General features: G+C 43.8%; 1 protein-coding gene across 1 annotated transcript; it reads right to left on the bottom strand.

Moving 5' to 3' along the window:
* Nucleotides 1-1,652: 1,652 nt before the first annotated feature.
* Nucleotides 1,653-7,052, bottom strand: LOC134619183 (uncharacterized). The gene is made up of 3 exons (XM_063464955.1): nucleotides 6,386-7,052; nucleotides 4,908-5,038; nucleotides 1,653-4,714 (listed from the first exon to the last, which is right to left on the bottom strand). Exons 1-3 carry the CDS (start codon nucleotides 7,050-7,052, stop codon nucleotides 4,703-4,705), a joined length of 810 nt encoding a protein of 269 aa, XP_063321025.1. The 3' UTR covers nucleotides 1,653-4,702.
* Nucleotides 7,053-20,618: the final 13,566 nt, after the last annotated feature.

Genomic DNA, 20,618 nt, shown 5'->3' with positions numbered 1-20,618 from the left:
CATTCACACCTACAGCCAATTTATAATCACCAATTAACCCAACATGCAAAAAAACCCAATCATAACCATCAATAACAAAGTGAGTGTGTTGTTATCATGTTATTTGATGTTTTACCCTAAACAAATAATGTCACCCCGATTCATAATAATTATTAGCAGATTTTATTTAGTAGTAGATATGACTTAATTTTATTTATGTCACTATTTTGGTGGTTTAAAAAAAAAGAATAAATGTAATATTTATTATAGTTGATAAGAGACGATTACATTATATTTCCATTTTTATATTCACTATATTTACTTACATTTTTATATGTGTTTTTCAGTGATGACCAGTTGTTGTTCTGTAACAAAGTTGCATTGCTGAGCACGTTCCGAATAATTCAAGGTGCGAAGCAAAGGTGGGACTGGTGAAAACGAACCACAAACACGTAGACGCTTGTTAAAGGCGCTCTGAATGCATTACAGCATCATCGTTCAACACGCAGGGTAATCAAAGCCACAGTCCTCTGTTGCGTTTCGGTGGCTCGGCCTATCCAAATAAAAACAATAACCCTCATCATCCCGTCTGCCTCCGCAACAAGTATTAGAAGGATTTGTTTCAGTTTCATAAAAGCACCACATGAATCTGTTCCTCTGCTGTAATCATATTTATTTACCATTCATAAAGTTTTTAAACTTCAGTGGCATCAATTAAAAATATTTCATTGTCTTTTAACAATAAATAACGATTAATTAACTGCAGTTAAATGTTCCCTGCATTTAATCTGTGGGTTTTTTTCTTTGTGAAGCTTATTAAAATTAAAAGTGCTTGAAAGCCCCGTTTTGTCCTCAAGGCTGTCCGAACAGTTTTAATATATTATGAAAAAGAAGATCTTTTTTATTGTTATTTAAAATTTTCAGTCTTTAGTAGAATACCAAAATTATGATGCGTGCTGGTGCTGAACCCGTGGCATTTCTGCAGCACTAAGTAGAGCCTGCAGGTCTTTCCCTCAGGGTGCAGAGATGCACGATTGACGCAAACCCAGGGCAGCAAATCCTTTGGTGGCTCTTGTAAGGTCACAACACAATTTTCAGGAGTGTATTTATATTTTTTTTTCTTGCTTTTCTTTGTTTTTTTGAACTGATGAAAATTCTATTAGTTAATGTAAAGAAGTGAAAATAAGAGGGATAAAAATGGCTCTTTTTGAAAAAGAGGAAATGATTTTAAAATCTGCTCGTCAGTCACATTTTTTAGCCGTTACTGCTTGTGTGTGTGTAGTTTGAAGAAACCTTGCAATTTAGTAAAAAATATCTATTATTTACAAATGAAAGTTTCATAGCTCGGTCTGCCTTTTTTAAATACACTGGATATTTCAGCTTCTTTGGACTTAACTGCCAAAGAGCAGAACAGAGGAGATAGTTTTGTTTTTACTCTCTGAGGTGAAAAGGCCAACAGAGTGTGGGGACAAAAAGTGTTTAAGTTATGTTAAACCCGAATATTTAACACTAATGCAGTTCTCACCTCGTGTATTTTTTATTTTGTGTTATGATATGAAACAGGCCTCAAGCACACAGTAAAGGCCTCTTTCCACATCAATGTGTGTGTGTGTGTGTATACACAAGTTGTTAATTAATGCTTCGTTTCACATTTCAATTTGAAGAGAGGGATTTATTTGTATTTACAGCCACAATTTATTGACAGAAATAAGGCACACTTACAGGACAAACTCACATGTGTTGAAAAGAGTGGTTAGCTTAAAGGGATCACCGTAGTCATCAGCAGCTGCAGCAGCATGCCGTCAGTACACAACAGCATTAGTGCACGAGCACAGGAGCACACATGCACTTTAGATAGGCGTCACTCTCAGCACACAATGCCTCATTCATCCACGCCTCAAAGAAATTGAGCGTTGCATTTGACAGGACATGTCAACAGTGGGTTTTACAGCAGAGCAGCTCTTTTGAAACAGTCCAAACACAGGCTGGCACGCACAGTGACTAACACAACACTTTATACCACATCACGGTGTGCTCATCACACACCACTGAAGAGTCCAAAATCAGTCAGGAAATGCGACAGTTGACTGCCTCGATGCATGTGTTTGCTTTTTAATGCAAACAAAGGAATCATCACAGACTAACGGTGTAGCAGTGGAGCTAGATGTAAGGTGTTTACACAATGCAACATGAGATGACAGCAGCGGTGGCAGCCAGCTGAAGCCCCGCAGCAGCAACAAACACAGTTGCAGGTAGCAAACAGCGAGAGGACCGAGTCCACGCTACGGCACAGTGGACATGCAGAGCAGGGGAGGAGGCTCTTTTTTGGATTTGTCATTACCCCACAAATGCTCCGGTTTACGTCCTCCTACACACATTTAAGCATGTTGCTCTGTTTGTTTCCACGAGCAAAGGAGCAGTAATTATCAGCTAAGCCAAGTGTTAAGCATTAATTGCATTATTGGAATAATCTGCAGTGGTAATGACTGGGATGATTTGTATAATTACAATCACAAGCATGTCTAAGTGACTCTGCGGCTAACTTTAATATTTGACGTGGCAGCAAAGCCGGCACAGAAACTGCTTCTTAAAGGCTTGGAAAAGGCCGGCGATACGGAAATCTGCGGCACACAATCACGGGAGGCGATACATGTGAGGACATGGCTGTATGACTCGAGCTGATCCTATTAGGTGTTTAAATGGATTTTACACGGCTGTTAAGGTTCAGAATGTGCCATCAGACATGGAGATGGAATCCATATTCATGATGTATTGGCCCGGCTGGCAACGCAGAAAAAGCTGGTTATAGACCATTTGAGCCAGGGGTAATTGTTTATCTAGACGCCGCTTTCCACAATGCATAAATTGAGCTGTCGACTGCTCGTGGTGGACATTTTGTTTTCTCAGCTATGAGTGTGTGCGTGCATGAGTGTGAGTGTGTGTGAGGCTCAGCTGCAGCAGCAGTGTTACATGTGGCGTAAACCTCACTGCGATAAATGCCATTTGAGCAGCCATTTGCATAAAAAAGGGGGAACACAAGAGGCAGCTCAGCACAGCTCAGTCACAGAATAAATGCACTACATGGAGCTGAAGAAAAGGAGGTTCCACTCTGTAACCGCAGCTGGTGGATGTCCACTGGCCCCTCAGTAAATATTACAGGCCCACGCTGTTGCTCCTTTAGATGTCACACTCTAATGAAGCCAAACTTAATCACACAGCTTTTATGGTAGTTTTTGTTTAGCTGTGCCGGAGCACAGAGCGCTGTGCCTGCAGTGTGTGCACACGAGGACTGACGCTCAAACAAGAGAAGCAGTCTGAAGCCATCACCACACACTCTCAGTATGTTCTTGGTGTTGTTGGCATCTTCGGTGTTAGACAGAATTGAGCCTTGGTCTTCATCCTGCTCTTCGATGAGTGCATTCACGAGCTGGGCCCACGTCCTTATTTTAGGTTTGACAGCGTTTTGAGTAGATAAAGGATTAAATGTGAACTGAGCTGTGGTTTGGGGAAGGTGTTGGAGGGATCCCTGTTTACTAATGAGAAGAGAAGAAGTGAAAGAACTGAAAAAGGAGAGGGAGGGTGGGGCAAGAAAACAAGAACGAAAAGCTCGTAGAGCTAGGGGCGTGTTTGGAGGCGTGGTCAAATCATCTATCTCCAATTGTAATAATGATCTTTTTTATTAATTGACTAATTTCCAAACCTTCAAGGACCAAAAAGCCCTTTCTTCTGCATACCCAGTGTGAGTGTGCGGGGCCTATCCCACCTGTCACACACAGCCCTGGAGTCTAAGGTACAGCCAGTCCAGTGCAGACCAAGGAAATGAAAGATGTAAAGATATTACACCTGATGAGCCGTGCTTTAGTTTCTATGTTTAAATCTAGCACCTTATCTTTGCTTATTTCATGTTGTCGGCACACAGAGTGCCAGGCGGGAGTATTAATGCAGATCCAGCGCTCAGCACAGAAACCTGTTGCTCGCGTGAGAGAATGTGTCCTTCCTGATGGGAAGGCTTCAGACAGGCATTTGTCTGCTGCCACTGCTTTTTCCAGGCTGGGTTTGCAGGAACACGTACGCATGCACACGTCTAATAATCCAGTGTTTCCCTCAAAGAACAACACACACACTGAAAGACTACATCCACACACCATGCCTCGCAGACAGAGACACACCGACAGATGTATGGTGGGACAGACACGAGGACACTGTCGACCTCACACCGTGGCTCAGCACACAGGAAGTGGGCGGGAAGGCAAGACAGCGGGATGCAGCGGAAATCAAAGAAGAGATGGGTTTTCTTTATAGGAAGGTGGAGCGTGGAGGTGTGGCTTCACCCAACCTGACAGACCTCCGTGGTTGGGTGGTGTTTTGTCGGGGGGAGGTGAGGTGGGTGAGTGCGGGGGGGCTGAGGGGTATTGGGCGAAGAGAGGACTCTCCTCGACTACGCGTATTCTTAAGCAATAACAACGTGATCTGTATTATCCACCCAAGAATACCCGTCACCGAAGAGAGTCTTTCAGTAAACAGGGGAGCTAAGCCAGAAAGCACGTGAGCAGCGCCACTGCCATCGTATCATCATCACCACCACCATCACCACCATGGCCATCGCCGCTGCCATCAGCAGCCCCCCTTCAGGCTCCGGTGGCAAACAGAAACATACACATACACAGAGAGTGGCCAGTGCATTGATTGAAGACGCCTCGCTGCAGTGTGAGGCTAGGCTCCATCAATGGCTCCTCTGCAAAGGAGAAAATTGACAATGGTGGCATTTTCAATCCAAGCCAGCAAGTGGGTGTCAGAGGGAGACACAGAAAACAGAGAAAAAAGGGTGTGAAAAAGCTCACGTTACATCGATTCAGTCTCTCACGGCTCTGTGCAACCATCTCTGCAAGCGACAGGGGGGAGCGTGAGAAACGGCGACCGTCTCTCACCTGGACTACAGCCCGGCAGCACCGCCCAGATCTCCCGAAAGTCCGAAGCAATGGGGAGTTTTGGTTCCCGGTGCTCATCCAGCTCTTCCCCGTGAGACCTGGGAAGGAGGGGTTGGAGGGTGACAGGGGGGCTGGGGTGCACACACAGGGGAGACGGAGGGTTAGGCAGGTCAGGCCAGGAGCTGCTGCGGTGTGACAATAGCCCTGTACGCTCCATTAGCATCCCCTCCCCACCCCCACGGGACAGGCAGAGAAATCAACACATGGATTATACAACGGGAGGGAGGGAGGGGGCAGCGCATGCAGGCAACTCATTTGTTTGATTTTATGAAATACTACTGTGTTTCTGCAGCAGTCTAGCTTACTGGAGCGGGCTATTTACTGGAAGAGCAAGCATTTTGTCACGTTTACAGAGTTTACTTGTTGCAACTTGTTAACTTTAAAATTGACTATAAATCGGTTCCTAAATGTTAGTTTGGCAGATTTATTTCTTTATTTTGAAATTAAAGCAATGTATTTAAATGTCGGTGGGTGATGCATGAATAATGGATGAAAAGTTCAAGCAAATTTATTCCATTCTATTCTAATTAAACTAGCCGGCTGAATACAAAGAGCACGCTCCAGCTAAGCTGATCCAAAATCATTCCATTGATTTTTTTTCCACAATCAGTCTGTGGCTGCTTTGGTAAAAGGTTGTCAGTCTGTGTCTCTGTCACGCTGGCACTAAATGTTCATTGTTCCTGAGAACTGAAAAATCATATTTAACAGGAGGAACAGACTGATGTGACTGGACTTGCAATCAGAAAACACAGTGACGAGGATGAAAAATCCCAACGTGCAGATGAGCTGAAGCAGAACGAAGAAACAAACTGATGATCAGAGTCAGCGGCCCCAAGCTGGCAGGAGGAAGACTGAGGAGGAACGAGACAAAGAAGGAAGAAAGCAGAGGCTAACCTAGCATCTCCTCCTCTATTCTTCACTTAAGCTCGACTCAGCCAGGCCAGACTGCACACACACACACACACACACACACACACACACACACACACACACACACACACACACTCTCAGAGAGGTCGGCCGGCCCAAGTATCATTGATTGTAGAGTGGAAGCTCCCTGGAGTCTCATCAGATTACTGTGAGCATGATTGTGTCAGTCTTTGTTTGTGAGCGTCAGGAAGAGCAGCAGCACACATCAGGAGGATGCTGCCCCAAACAGTTGCTTTCTTTCTCTTTGCACAGGAACTGCAGTTACTCCCTCCTGTCTCCACTCAACTTTCAGGACCTTGCTTACACACACACACATTCACACATCTTGTGGTTCTTCTAAAGTGCCCACAGTCTGGTGAAGATGATGAGAGCAGGCTGATGGAGGTGATGTAGAAGCCAGGTTTTTTTTCTGCGCTTCACAGGATGTGCAAATGGAGACAGCAAAGTATAGAAGTGCGAGCTCTGTGTGTGCCACTCTGGCCTCTTACCCTGCTTCCTCCTGTCACTCAGGGTGGTGCCTCTCCTCAGCTCTCCTACAATTCTCCTTGCCTCGCTGAGGGTCCGTGGCAAACTGGGAGGTGGTGATCTCCCTCCCCCTCCCAGTTCCAGGAAGAGCTCCCTGAGGAGAAGGTGGAGGCAGATCCCGGCAGGAGACGGAGCATCCAGCAGCGAGAGCGGTGGCCGCTGCGCCGCTGCTGATGGAGGCAGCAGTACGGATGCTGCGGCTGCTGCTGCCAGAGAGGGACGAGCGAAGGACGCTTCACAAAAGAGCTCCTCTTCTTCTCCTTTCCCTCCTCTACTTCTTCTTCTCCTTCCACTTTTCCTGCTGCTCTCCAGCACTGAAAGAAGCCAGTTGTTGCTCTGCCGTGGCAAATGAACAGACAGCCGGCGACAAGCTGGTGGAGCGAGTGAGAAAGCAGGCAGATGGGAGAGAGAGAGAGAGAGAGAGAGGGAAAGTGCAAGTGTGTGGTGTGATGTGGCATCTGTGAGAGAGTGATAGAGGAGAGAGGGAAAGATAAAACAGGGGGCAGGAGGATAGATGAACCAGGAAGAAGGTGGGGTAAGGTAGGATGCAGGGAGAGAGCAAGAGATAGAGAGAGAGAGGTATTGCAGCAATGAAAACCTTGAGCCAGAAGCAGTCTGTCTAAGCCACATCCCTGCTACGAGGAGAGGTAGAGAATAATTAGATTTGAGCGTTTCACACACACACACACACACACACACACACACACACACACACACACACACACACACACACACACACACACACACACATCCTGGAACCTAGTACTGCTGGATTAATTGATGTACTGTGTGCTTCACGGCCCTCAGCCAACACTTCCACCAGCAGCCACTAAACTGTGGGAGAAAAAAATGAGAAATGAAGTGAGGGGTGACTGTGATGATGCTGGAGAAGAAGAGGAGGAAGAGAGGAAATGAATGGGCCCCTGGGACTGATGAAAGCATACAACGAGGATGTGAGGAATCACTGATACGCACACACACAGAGGACGACGAGGCTGCTGTGTGGATTGAAGTCTGCCAACATTTCCTATTAGCCGTCTTTGTTAAACATGTTAAGGGGACGCTTCAGGTGGTGTGAGCCAAACGCCCGTGTTCCTACGGTGATGTGTGATGTCACACAGCTAATATTTCACACACTTCTCATTCATGCTGACTGAATGTGAACGGTGTGAAACAGCAGTGAGCACACACGGTGTGTGTTTTTCTTTATTTTCTTTATGAAAATAATAATAATAATATCCTTTTTTCACACGCTGTACAGTAGAATAGCAAGTGACAAAGTTCACAGGTTAGAGTCAAATGTCCACCTCTGTAATATTCTTGATATTTATAATTGAGTGATTTTTATACATTGGTGCTATTTGTTAAATTTGTAACATATTAGTTTGGTCTGTTACTGTTACTGTCTTGGAGCTTCTGTATCCCACATCATTTCTTTAGGGATTAATAAAGTATTCTGATTCATGAACATTCAGAAACTGATCAGTGACCAAAGTGTGACTCGGACCCTCACATCAGACCTGCAGAATAGCTCGGAAAAACAGTTCCAAAGTGACAGTATGAAAAAACAGAAGGATGAAGTGAGGAGGAATGAAACCGAGTTCCTCGGGGTCCATTTAAGATGCTCTTAATTCCACACTGCTCTCTTAACACGCTGCAACAGGCGCTGACATTTTCAATTAGGAAGGCTTAAAATCATTTGTGGGGGAGAAAACGAGCCCGTGTTTTTAACCAGAGATAATGGTCAGATCATATAAGGTTCCCTGTAGGTGTCCAGCTCTCTTTCACACACACACACACACACAGCAGTAATGTTGTGCCATTCTTTTTCAAAGCCGTGCCAGAAATGAAATGCGGACAAACATCCAAGAAGCTTTCATGTTCTTCTTCTATTTCTGTGTTTACTGTAGCTGCACTGAAAGGCCACAAGCTGCACACCAAATCTCTCAGTGACTATTGAGAAATTAGGCAGTGCGATCCTTGCAACGCGCCTGTGTGTGATGATTCTGTTTGTTCTCTTTTGTTCTTGTTTGATTCCTCTTTCCACATTTGAACAAAGTCGACTGTGGTAGATTAAAAAAAAGAAGCAGCCACACAAATGCTTAATTTCAGCAGTGTCTTCATTTCAATGGAGCAACAGAGCAATTACATTTACATTTCTGCTACTTCCTCTGACACTGGCGAATCTCCAGAGTCAATGGAAATTAAAATCTCTCAAGGATTCCACAGTGATCAGCGGCGCCTTTGAGGGCGAATGGGGGGGTAAAATAATCATACACGGTTTTATCTGCGAAAGAGATGGTTCGTTAATGTATAGCAGACAAAAGAGCCTGAGGAGCTGGGGGGGGGCCACTGGCTCTGTTTCGTGGCGGTGTAGTGCCCCCTAGTGGCCCCCACTTGCTGTGGGCTCATTGTTCAGCCACAGATGGTCCTTTTACAGGGATAAGCCGAGAGACACTGAATATCAGAGATCAGGGTTATCAGTGTGTGCGGGAATAAGACTACAGCCACAATACACACCCAGGACTGTGCAGAGTAATCTAAGTAATCCAGTCTCAGATACACACCCAGCACCAGCACAGCAACACCATTCAGCTTATTAATATTTGACCACCTGACATGGAGAATATCATTTCTCCTGCATTTCTACTGGAAAGTGCATTTAAATAATCACAACACTGCTGCTCTGTGTTTGAGGCTTCAACCTAACAGCACGTCTTTCTGTCATACATGTAGACTTTGTGGTGAACTTAATGACTCTTTACACACACACACACACAGTGTAGAGATCTCTGCCAATAGCTGCAAAGCTTCTTCATTGAAGCCGTGTGCTCACAGGCAGGCTGGCAGGGTTTAGAGGTCCACATGTTTTTGTTTGTTTGTTTTTATCAAAAGGTTTTTAGACGGTCCGTCATAGCTGAGGTGGACATTACTGTGGACATGGGCAGAAATGTTTTATTATTAAATGCTTATATTAAGAGCACTCTGGGACTAGACATGAGCTGTAACTGTGCTGCTCATTCTTCTTTGTTAACATAGTGCTAAGAGATTATGCATTTTTATGAACAAATGTATTTTGGCATGAACAGGCGCTACATGTGTTCTGAATAAGAATGTCCCACTATGTTTTGCTCATGTTTGTATTCTCCTTTACATACAAAAACACACTTCTTCCATAAATTAACATTTAGAAAAGTAAAAAAAAAAAAGGTGTTTATATTCACCTTCACTGAAGTGAATTTCCTCAAGTTCCTCACTAAATATATTGATATGTTTTGTCCACAGCATTCATCCCAAAGAATCAGGCTGGACTGAAAATCCTTTTGCTCTGATACAGAGCGAGAGGCAGAGAGAGAGAGGAAGGTCTCCCCTTTTCAAAGCAGCCAGCCTTACAAAAGCCACTGAATTGAGCTTGAAGCACCACAAGGCCAAATATCAGCACAGCAACATGTACAGCACAACTGTGACACAAAGACAGAAAGAGGAAAAAGAAAAAATCCATAAGCCATCAGCAGCCAATTAATCCCATAAAGCGGTTTTCAATGACAAGATGGAGCCTCGCCTTTCCTGCCGTGCTCAACAAATCACAGGTCTGCACATGCACGTCTACTTCATTAGACAGGTGACTCGCATTACAGCAAAGTCATGCAGTGTGTTTTTGAAATCAAGGTCTTTGTGTCTGAGTTTTAGCTCGAATAGTTAGAGATTTGTATCTTGGAGCCATACATTTAAATAATGCCAGAGTGCAGATGAATTATGTCAGTCAGGTTTAGCACACTTTATTATTTATTCCCTTTTTATTATATACTTCCATTGTCTACAGAGGTAAGGATGACGGTTCTCTTTCTACTGCCTTTCTGTTTCATGTCAGTGTGGAAGTATGCAATGTGGAGTTTATGTAGTTAAAAAAACAAACAGCGAGCACATTGATGGGTCATGCCCAGCAGTTTTTGTGTTGTTGCGATGTACTGAGGATTATTCTCCTGAGGGGCCACAGGGCAAACACTTGTTTTTGGCTCTCTACAGACTCCTACTATATGTGTTAGTTACATTGTTTCCCCAGACACCCAGAAACCAAGCACAGATTCACAGCTGAAATGACTACACTCTACGAACATAAAGTGCTCCATTGTACCTTTAGCAGTACAGCTCGTCAGTGAGGACATTATTAAGATAATGCTGCTGTACCTTTGACAGGGGGTAGTCTTGTGGTTGGTACCTTACAGAGACCAGTTCTGAATATCTGGTAATATTTTTTACATCTTTTTGTAATATTACTAAAATGGATCTTTAAAAAAACAAAAGGTGCAAAGGCGCTGTAGCCACCCCTTAAAGCCTCTGGGTATTTGAAGTTCCAGTTGCCAAGGTAACCTCCAATGGATTTACTGGCATGTCATATGTTAATCATGGGACCTGCCCACTTTGCGTCACCAGCATTTATTTGTCCAGTAGTTATTTAAAGCCACAGAATGTCATTGACTTTCTCTAGTCTTTGATTGCTGTGAACTGCTTCCTGTGTGGACACAGCTTTGGTGCCTCGTTTCTTTGGTGACACTTTGTTATAAAGTACAAAGTTATTGCTTCATTAATCTTTAGTAAACAGTTAACTTGCTGCACAAAATAACAAAAATGTTTCAATTACATTTATAAATAATTAGTCGTTATAATTTATGAATATTATTGTCATTAGTTTCTATAACAGAAAATATCAAATTACAGTATTGCATATTCTGTGCAGCATCACAGCTGATCATTTTTTGCAATGAAGGTTTCTTTACTAATCAGTTATCCCATTTAATTCCAAGGATATAAAATGCTTCTGTTGAGTCAAAGCTGCCAGCGTCGTAGAGGCACGAGGTTTCCTTCAGCGCTGTGAAACCCACAGGAGGCAGCATCCAGCAGAAGGTCTTAACTATAACTGAAAATTGCAGTTTATGAAATCAACAGGAATTTAAAAAGTGCTTAACTCTAGAAATGCAGTGTAGGTGACTGTTTCACATTCAGGCTCCAGCGTGGCCAACAGAACTGCTCGCTGTGCCACAGTTTTCTATCAAGCTGAGTTTCTTAGCTGAGAAAATCCTGACAATTTTCAAAGTAAAAGAACCTTTGTAGATTAAGTGCTCTGTGTGAGGACATGTTATTTGAATCCTTGCAAAGGATGAAACACATTTGAACCAAACTATTCATAATCTTAACGAGCAGTTTTGGCATCTAAACCTAACCGAAAGCAAATTTATCTAGTCATTGATGGCTTTGACTCTTTTTATTGTCTGATGTAAGACTGAGATCCTTAACTTCATAATTATGATTATGAAGTTACACTTTATAATATGGCTGCATTTGCACTGTAGTTAACTGGAACTGAAATGGATTTTATTAAAAATTACAGTGTAATCATATTTATCATAACTACAAATACTTAATGATAGGTACAGTAGAATAAGGGAGCAGCAAGGGAGCAGTGTTTTACAGGAAGCAAATAAATAATTATACTCTAAGCAAATTTAAGTAATATATGAGTAACCTTAGGCAGTGAATTTGTTTTGTAAGTATTGCATAACTTTGGGTATTTTACAGGACAGAACAGACTCGAGCGCAGACACAGCTCTTGAAAAAGTTCACAGTTTATTTTCAGCTGGGAACACCACAGTGCAATATATATACAGTGAGCTGGGTGGGGGCCCAGGGCTCCGGGGATAAGAGGGAAGGGAATCCACGCACTCCCTTCCTGCTCACTGCTGTTTCACACCGTTCACATTCAGTCAGCATGAATGAGAAGGAAAGTGTGTGAAATATTACCTGTGTGACATCACACATCACCGTAGGAACCCGCTCTCCCTTCCTGGGTCCTCACCCGGACCGTTCCACCTCCCCTTCACATTGCACTCCACCTGCGAGCAAGTAAACCCTGCAAGTTATACAGTGCATTACCTCCCGATGCCTCATGCAGAACTCCTCTGATATCTCTCTCCTTCTGTTTCAGTGACCTCCATCGTCACTCCACTCCTTAATCACGTTTTGATTCATGCCTCTCTCCTTCCACAAACTTAAGATGTAACCTGGTGTTTGCTAATAAATTCTGATTAGAAATCTGTCTATTGTACCTTCACCTGTATCTGCTTTTGGGTCCACTTTTCCGCATCGGCCTTTGCGGCCGTGATGAGCTTCCTTGTCCTGATGTAAGGGGCTTCTATCGCCTCCTTTTGGCCAGCTATTTATCCCAGCGAGGTATCTGATCATTGGCAGAGCATAGGTATTGATTGGGAGATTTCCAGGTGTCCTTGATGCCTGCAATGTTGACTTCTGGTAGTGCAGAAGTCAGTCCCCTCAGTTCTGATTACCTTCCCTCTCTTTGCTGCATCCCACTACACTTCTATAGTCCAAAGCGCTGTATATGCTTGTGGTGGACACCAGTGAATCAATGTCTCATTCAGTCCTGGGATACATCTTGATGGTGGTGGACAATTGCTCCATTCTGTAGTTGGTATCTGTAGCCAATCTTGTCAATAATCTCACTGAGGGGGTTCAGGCCTTTGCAAAACATAGTGGAGACAAAGCATCTCTCCTTGGTTAATCCCAGGCTTGATGGTAACTTGTGCTATAGGCTTGAAGTTGGCCTCTAGTGTTGTACACCACATCCCCATTGAGTTCCTGATAAAGGTTCTTAGGTCCTGTTGATCTTGTATAGTTCTAGTGTAGATCAGTCCGTTGGTTTCAGCAATGGCCACAGTAGGGTTGTCTGTAATGCTGCATTCACATCTTCTAGTAGACCTTCAGAGGGTACTTCACTTAATCTTGGTAACTGGCTATGGAGGGTCCTGGTTTCCAGCTTTGCCATGATCCTGTCTTTCAGGTCCATTCCTCTCACACTCAGAGTACACACGCACTCTACCTGATGTCCCCTTACCATGGCACTTGTGTTGCATCTCATTGATCTCCAGTTATGACATCAGTTCCTTGTCTCAGGAGCTTGGAGAGAAAAGCGTCTGGACTTCTTTAAGTTTCCTTGAAGACGTTTCACCTCTCACCCAAGAAGCTTCTTCAGTTCTAAGAGCAATAGGTGGAGAGTCCCAGATTTACGCCCTATGGGAGTGTCCCCAAGAGTGTCATGGACCCCCTATTGATCCTCTACCTAATCACATGAGCCAGGGTGTGAAGACAGTTGAAGACAACCTAGCCCCACTTTATCATGTGATTTACTGAGGTCAATCTGGGACTCTCTGCCAGTTGCTCTTAGAACTGAAGAAGCTTCTGAGATGAGAGGTGAAACGTCTATAAGGAAACTTAAAGAAGTCCAGACGCTTTTCTTTCTAAGCTCCTTGGACTACGATGACCTGGATGAATGAGAACCTTCACAGACACATCAGTTCCTTCTTCTGAATGTTGGAACACTGAGTTGTTTCATCCTCAGTCTTGATGCTGGGTATTGAAAATTACATAGGTTTTTTCACATCCTCTTCATGTCCTCCTTCCACGGGGGTTACTTGCGGAGTAGCATTCCAACAGCGCCCTGTTCTCATCTCATCAGCCCACTTCTAAACTAAACGCGATCGGATGGCAATTTCTGAGGCTGGTGATTCGGATGATACTGAGGATGTTGTGTTTGCCATGCTGGTTCAGTTTTGAATAAATCCCCAACAGTGTCACCAGCAAAGCACCCCCACACCATCACACCTGCTCCTCCACGCTTCATGGTGGGAACCATCTACTTTTCAGAAACAAAGCAACATATGAGAAGATGGCGCAGGGTGTCATGGCACGCCGTCTCTCGGTTCTGCACTGTTTATGCTTTGTGTTCTTAGTGGTGTCCCTGCTAGTTTTAAAAACCCACTCCCTGTTGGTGTATGAGCGACAGATGCTGCTTAATATCTGTGACTGCTTAAGCTCCCCAGCGTCAGGGAGCGATGTGGAGGACTCCCGTCGCCTATGGCGTCGGTACCGGAGGAACTGCATCGCTGTGATCCACCCTGGAATCCTTCTAAACGGAAGCGCTGGAGAAGTGGACACCTCCGAGGGAGGAGAGGTAAGTGACGGAAGTGACGGACAAGGTAAGCGACTCATGTTGTAACTGACGTCAGACGCCGGAGATTTTGGCGGAAAATTAAAGCAAATGGTAGTTTAGATTTGAACAAATTCCTTTAAGCTTCAGTATTACCAAATACACTTATCAATTGTCTTATAACTAACAATATTTGTCTAAATAATCTCCAACACCCTGGAGAACAACGGGGAGAGTTTAGAGGCTCTCCAAGATTACATTGATCAGTGCTTCCAGGATCTCGTGATGAAGAAGGCCCAGAGTGCAGCTTCCCCGGCCAAACCTGAGACGCCATCGTCGAAAAGACTTCACCCGGCAGATTCCCCCGGCACAACATCGCCAGCCGGCAAAGATATTGCCGACATACTGGAGTCAATCGACAAGCGATTATCCAGTTTCGACGCAAGGCTGTCCTTGGTGGAGATTCTTCACCGGGAATTTAAATCCTTGCGAGAATCCCTGGAGTTCAGCCAGCAGCAAGTGGAAACGCTCGCTACTGAAAATGCCACGCTAAGGGAGTCGGTGAAATGTCTCACAGAAAATGTTACCCAGCTCAATAGAGAAAATAAAAAAATAAAAGAAACAGTTATTGATCTACAAGCTCGTAGCATGCGTGATAATCTAGTATTTTCTGGTATTCCAGAAGCCGCTGGAGAGGACACGGAAACCACGGTAAAAAGCTTCATCAAAACCCACCTGAAGCTGCCGGAGGACACGGTGAAGAACATCGTCCCCATTCGGGCTGCGGCTGGGAGACCACGTCCTATCGTGGCCAAATTCGGCCACTTCAAACAAAAGGAACATGTGAAAAGCCGCGGCAGGGAATTAAAAGGAACGGACTTCAGCGTGAACGACCAGTTCCCCAAAGAGATCCTGGAACGACGCAGGGTCCTCTTCCCAATCCGACGCGGCTTCATCCAGAAGGGCTCCCGCGCTGTCATCGCTGTGGACCGGCTGTACGTGGACGGACAGCTCCACCGCGACCCCGACATCACTCCGTGGCTGTATTAACTTCACACCAGATAAGAATCCGCTACACCCTTTCCCCACCCACTCACACTAACTTGCATTAACATCTGTTTAACTTACCAGTATCAAATCACATCTTAGGTGTGATATCATAGCAGAATTAACACCGTCACTCACCGTCAATGGTTTGATCGGAATGTTTCCGGGTTTTTTTCCTTTCTTCTCGTTTTTTCTTCTCTCCTTTTCCCTCTTGTTTTTATGCTGCTCACCCTTGTCCTTGGTTTCTTTCTTTCTTCTTTCTTTCTTTCACTGCTTCGATCACCTGCTTCCACACTCATCCACAAACAACATCCCTTATTTCGACACATATGCACAGCACGATCACACACAGTCATGCGCTCAACGGCAGCACATTTACATCAGTCAGACAGCGCACACAGTCGTATAGGATACACACACTTAAGCCAAGCGTACTCATATCAGTAAATATGCACACACATAGTCAGACTCAGGGAGCATCTCGCCACACATTTTTTCTCTCTCTCCCTCTCTTTATTTATGAACACGTGATGTATTCTCTCCACCTGTCTAAGCGACACACACAGCGCACACCCCTAGTTATAAACAGACATCTATGGGTGCACTAAGATTCGTTACATGGAATGTAAATGGAGCTGGCTCCAGAGAAAAGAGGTTAAAAATATTTAACCAACTCAAAAAACTACAGGCAGATGTTGTCCTTTTACAAGAGACCCACAGACCTCTTAGAGGTTCGAATGAACTTAAAACACCTGAGTTTCCTAATGTGTTCTCAGCTTGTTATAATTCTAGACAAAGGGGAGTAGCAATTTTAATCCATAAAAAAATATTAATTTCACAGTACTCGATACAGTTATAGATCCAGAGGGCAGATTCTTAATCATTAAACTATCTATACTTGATAAAAAGCTATGTATTGTAAGTGTATATGGTCCAAATGTTGATGATCCCTCATTCTTTCACGGTTTTTTCAGTGCACTCTCTGAACACTTAGATGGCACACTTGTTCTTGGAGGCGACCTCAACCTTGGACTAAATGAAGAAATGGATAGGCTCAACACAACAGGAACTCAGCGTAATTTGCAGTCCACAAATATAATCAAACAGTATATGAGCGACTTTGGTCTTTGCGATGCATGGCGCTCCCTTCACCCCACCAGTAAGGAATATACTTTTTTCTCACATGTTCATCACTCCTACTCTCGTCTGGATTATTTTTTGGTCAGCAGCTCACTGCTGAGGGACATTTCAGACACTGAGATTCACCCTATAGCTGTCAGCGATCATGCTCCTGTATCTTTAACACTAATGCACAAGAATAATACTACGCCAAGTAAAAACTGGAGATTTAATACATCACTGCTTAAAGATGAAGACTTTATTAAATATTTTAAAAAAGAGTGGACTTCATATTTAGACTTTAATGACACTCCCGGAACATCAGCTTCTGTTTTATGGGAAGCAGGGAAAGCTGTGATGAGAGGTAAAATAATTTCTTTCTCATCACATAAAAAGAAAAAAGAAAACAAAAATATTCAGGAATTAGAAAAAACCATCAAATCACTAGAAGAAGCCTACGCGTCCCACCAAGATCAGGAAACACTGAACAAAATACGCAAAACAAAACTAGAATTAAATGAGATAATTGATAAAAAAACAAAATTCTTAGTACAATGACTACGCTTACAAAATTATGAACATAGTAATAAATCCGGTCAATTTCTAGCAAACCAGCTAAAAATAAATAAAGAAAAAACAACTATATGGGCTGTTCAAGATTCATCTGGGAACACAGTATATGAACCGAAACAAATAAACAACATTTTCAGGGATTTCTATAAAACGTTGTATTCACCACAAATAAACCCATCTAAAAAGGAAATTGATCAATTTTTAGACAACATAACTCTCCCAAAATTATTAGACTCTCAAGCAATGGCACTGGATTCGCCACTGACATCAGGTGAACTCCAGGAAGCCCTGATAAATATGCCCAATAATAAGGCTCCAGGCCCAGACGGCTTTCCTGCAGAATTCTACAAAGAATTCTGGACGATTTTAGCCCCAATTTTTTACAGAACGTTGTTGGAAATCAAAGAAAATGGCAGACTTCCATCAAATATGAATTCTGCAAACATTAATCTCCTGCTAAAACCAGGCAAAGACCCTGTATATCCCTCAAGCTATCGTCCAATATCCCTTATAAATGTAGACCTCAAAATAATCTGCAAAGCTCTCTCGAAGAGACTAGAGAAAATAACCCCCCTCTTAATTCATCCTGACCAAACTGGTTTCATAAAAGGTAGGCACTCATCAACTAATACACGTAGATTACTTAATTTGATAGACTACTCATACAGTAAAAACCTTGAAACTACAATATTTTCTTTAGATGCAGAAAAAGCATTTGACAGAGTTAACTGGAAATTTCTATTTGCAACTTTACACAAATTTGGTTTTGGATCTTCTTTCATCAACTGGTTAAAAAATATTATATAATTCCCCAACAGCTTGTGTCAGAACAAATGACCAGACATCCTCCAGCTTCTGTCTCCTGAGGGGCACCAGGCAGGGATGCCCACTCTCCCCTTCACTGTTTGCAATTTTTATCGAACCACTAGCAGCAGCAATTAGACAGAATTCAGTAATTAAGGGCATAAAATGCAAGAACGTGGAACATAAAATAAGCCTTTATGCGGATGATGTGTTACTCTTTCTCCAAAATTCACAAACCAATATCTCTGGGGTGATTGAACTGATAAACTCTTTTGCAAGAATATCAGATTACTCAATTAACTGGTCAAAATCTACAGTCCTTCCGATTAATTGCTCCTTTCATAATTCCTCTTCTACTCCACTGCAATCGGGAAATATAAAATATTTAGGTATTAATGTTTGTCCCAAGCTTGCAGATCTAACTAAATTAAACCATATCCCACTTTTAAAGAAAGTAGAAGGTGATCTGGCTAGGTGGAAATGTCTACCCATATCACTCATGGGAAGGGTTGCCGCTATAAAAATGATGGTATTACCAAAAATAAATTATTTATTCTCAATGATCCCAACTAAACCGCCACAAGATTGGTTCAGATCTCTAGATTCATATATGTCCAAATTCCTTTGGAAAAATAAGCCCCCACATATAAGCTTAAAAACACTACAAAAGACCAAGGATAAAGGAGGATTAGAACTACCTAACTTTCAGCACTACTTCTTACCCAACAGGCTTCAGTTTATCTCAGGATGGCTAAAACATACCCTCTTAGATGAATCTTGGCTAGATGTAGAACAAGCACTTTGCAATAATCTAGAGATTTCAGATCTACCATTTATCAGCTCAAACATCCAACGACATGAATGCTTCAAAAGCGTCAACATTAGCTCCTCTCTGACAGCATGGTGGGAGTTTCTGAAGTTGACAGAGTCTTCATTAATTCCATGCAAACGTACACCTATCTGGAACAACCCTGACATATTACAAAACAATAATATGATAAACTTTTCAGATTGGAGTGGTAAAGGAATCAAATATTTAGAACATATACTAGAAGGAACAGAATTTATTCCATTTGACAGACTAGTTACACAATATGGGATCAACAAGAAAAGAATATCAACAAATTAAATCCATAGTAAAAAAGAGATTTAAACCGGGTCAAGTTGAACTACAAACACCACCAAGTGTGGTTCAATTTCTTACTCTTAAAACCCCCAAATTACTATCCAAAATATACAGAATGCTTTCTAAAACAGATGAATCAATATCACTTCCTATTGCAAAATGGGAAGCGGATTTATCAGTTAACTTAGACCAAAACTTCTGGTCTCAGATTTGCTTAAAAACCTTTCATCTAATTAGAAATCCCAGTCTTCAATTAATTCAATACAAAATACTACATAGAGTGCACTATACAGGTCATCGGATGTTCAAAATGGGCTTTACATCTACCGACAACTGCTCACACTGCCAAACCAATTCACCGGACAATTATATCCACGCTCTTTGGTTCTGTCCACCAGTTCAGAAGTTTTGGCGCGAGATATGTGAAGACTTATCAAAGTGTCTGAAATGTAACATTCCAACTTCTCCTTTAGTATGTTTGTTGGGCAGCTTAGATAATGTCACTACGGAAAAGAATATAGCCCATATGGTTTTCACTGCCCTATGCATAGCCAAGAAAACAGTCCTCATGAACTGGAAAAATAAAAATAATCTTAATTCTAACCAATATAGAAATTATCTATTAGATTACATTAGTCTTGATACAGCCTCTGCCACCACATCAGATCAATTGCTCTGGGCTCCTTTGATCAGCTCCATCACCTAGTGGGGGTGGGGGGTCATAGTTTGGTCCCACCTTCACTGTTGTGATTGGTGTGGGGGTAGGGACAGGCTTAGGGCGTCGGGGGGTTCCCCAGGAGCATCTTCCTTGGGGGGCTCAACCCGGGGTAGCGGTCATGGCCAATTAAGGGCTCTGTCGGCTCTTAGGTGACGGTTTCCTCGTGGCTGCGTGCAGCGGGGCTAGGGGAGGGTCTGTGCTGACGGACGTGGGTTACTGACCTGGTAGCCTGGCTGCCCCTGGGTGGATCCGGGACGGGCGTGAGGTTCTGGGGGCGCTCCGTCTCTGGGCTGGGGCCCTGGCCGGGCCTCAGGGGTTTGGGTCCTGGTTGGTGTGTTGCCGGGGTTGTGGGCGGGTGGGTGTATGGGGGCCCAGCCCTGGCGCAGGGTGCTGCCGGTGCATCGAGCCACCTGGGGGGCTCTTCAACTGGTGGGGGAGGATGTCACATCTTGCAGGAGCTTTCCTCTCCTCAGGAATTCTCTCTGCAGGAGGGGGAGATACAGGGGAGGTGGAGGAAGATCTCAGCCTGGGCGTCTATTGTCTTGTGTAGTCTGGAAGATGAGTGGATGATGGGGTGGGTGCAGTTTTCTCTGTGGTGGGGTCGGGTGGACTGTCCCGGGCTCTGTGGGGCCGGGCGGCGCTGCTGCACTGGGCCCCGGTCCGGATGGGCCTGGGCCCCCTTTCCCTGGCGGATTGCGGAGTATGGGGGTGCCTACTGGGGTCAGCGGGGGAGCTGGCCCCAGGGAGGGGTCAGTTGCCCCTCCCTTCCTTCCCTCCCCATCTCCAGCTGCCTCCCTCTTCCCGCTCCAC

Source organism: Pelmatolapia mariae, linkage group LG20 (assembly GCF_036321145.2).
Source record: "Pelmatolapia mariae isolate MD_Pm_ZW linkage group LG20, Pm_UMD_F_2, whole genome shotgun sequence".
Classification (NCBI taxonomy): Eukaryota; Metazoa; Chordata; class Actinopteri; order Cichliformes; family Cichlidae; genus Pelmatolapia; species Pelmatolapia mariae.
The sequence above is the reverse complement of the archived record's forward strand: the minus strand, read 5'-3'. Positions and strand labels throughout refer to the sequence as shown.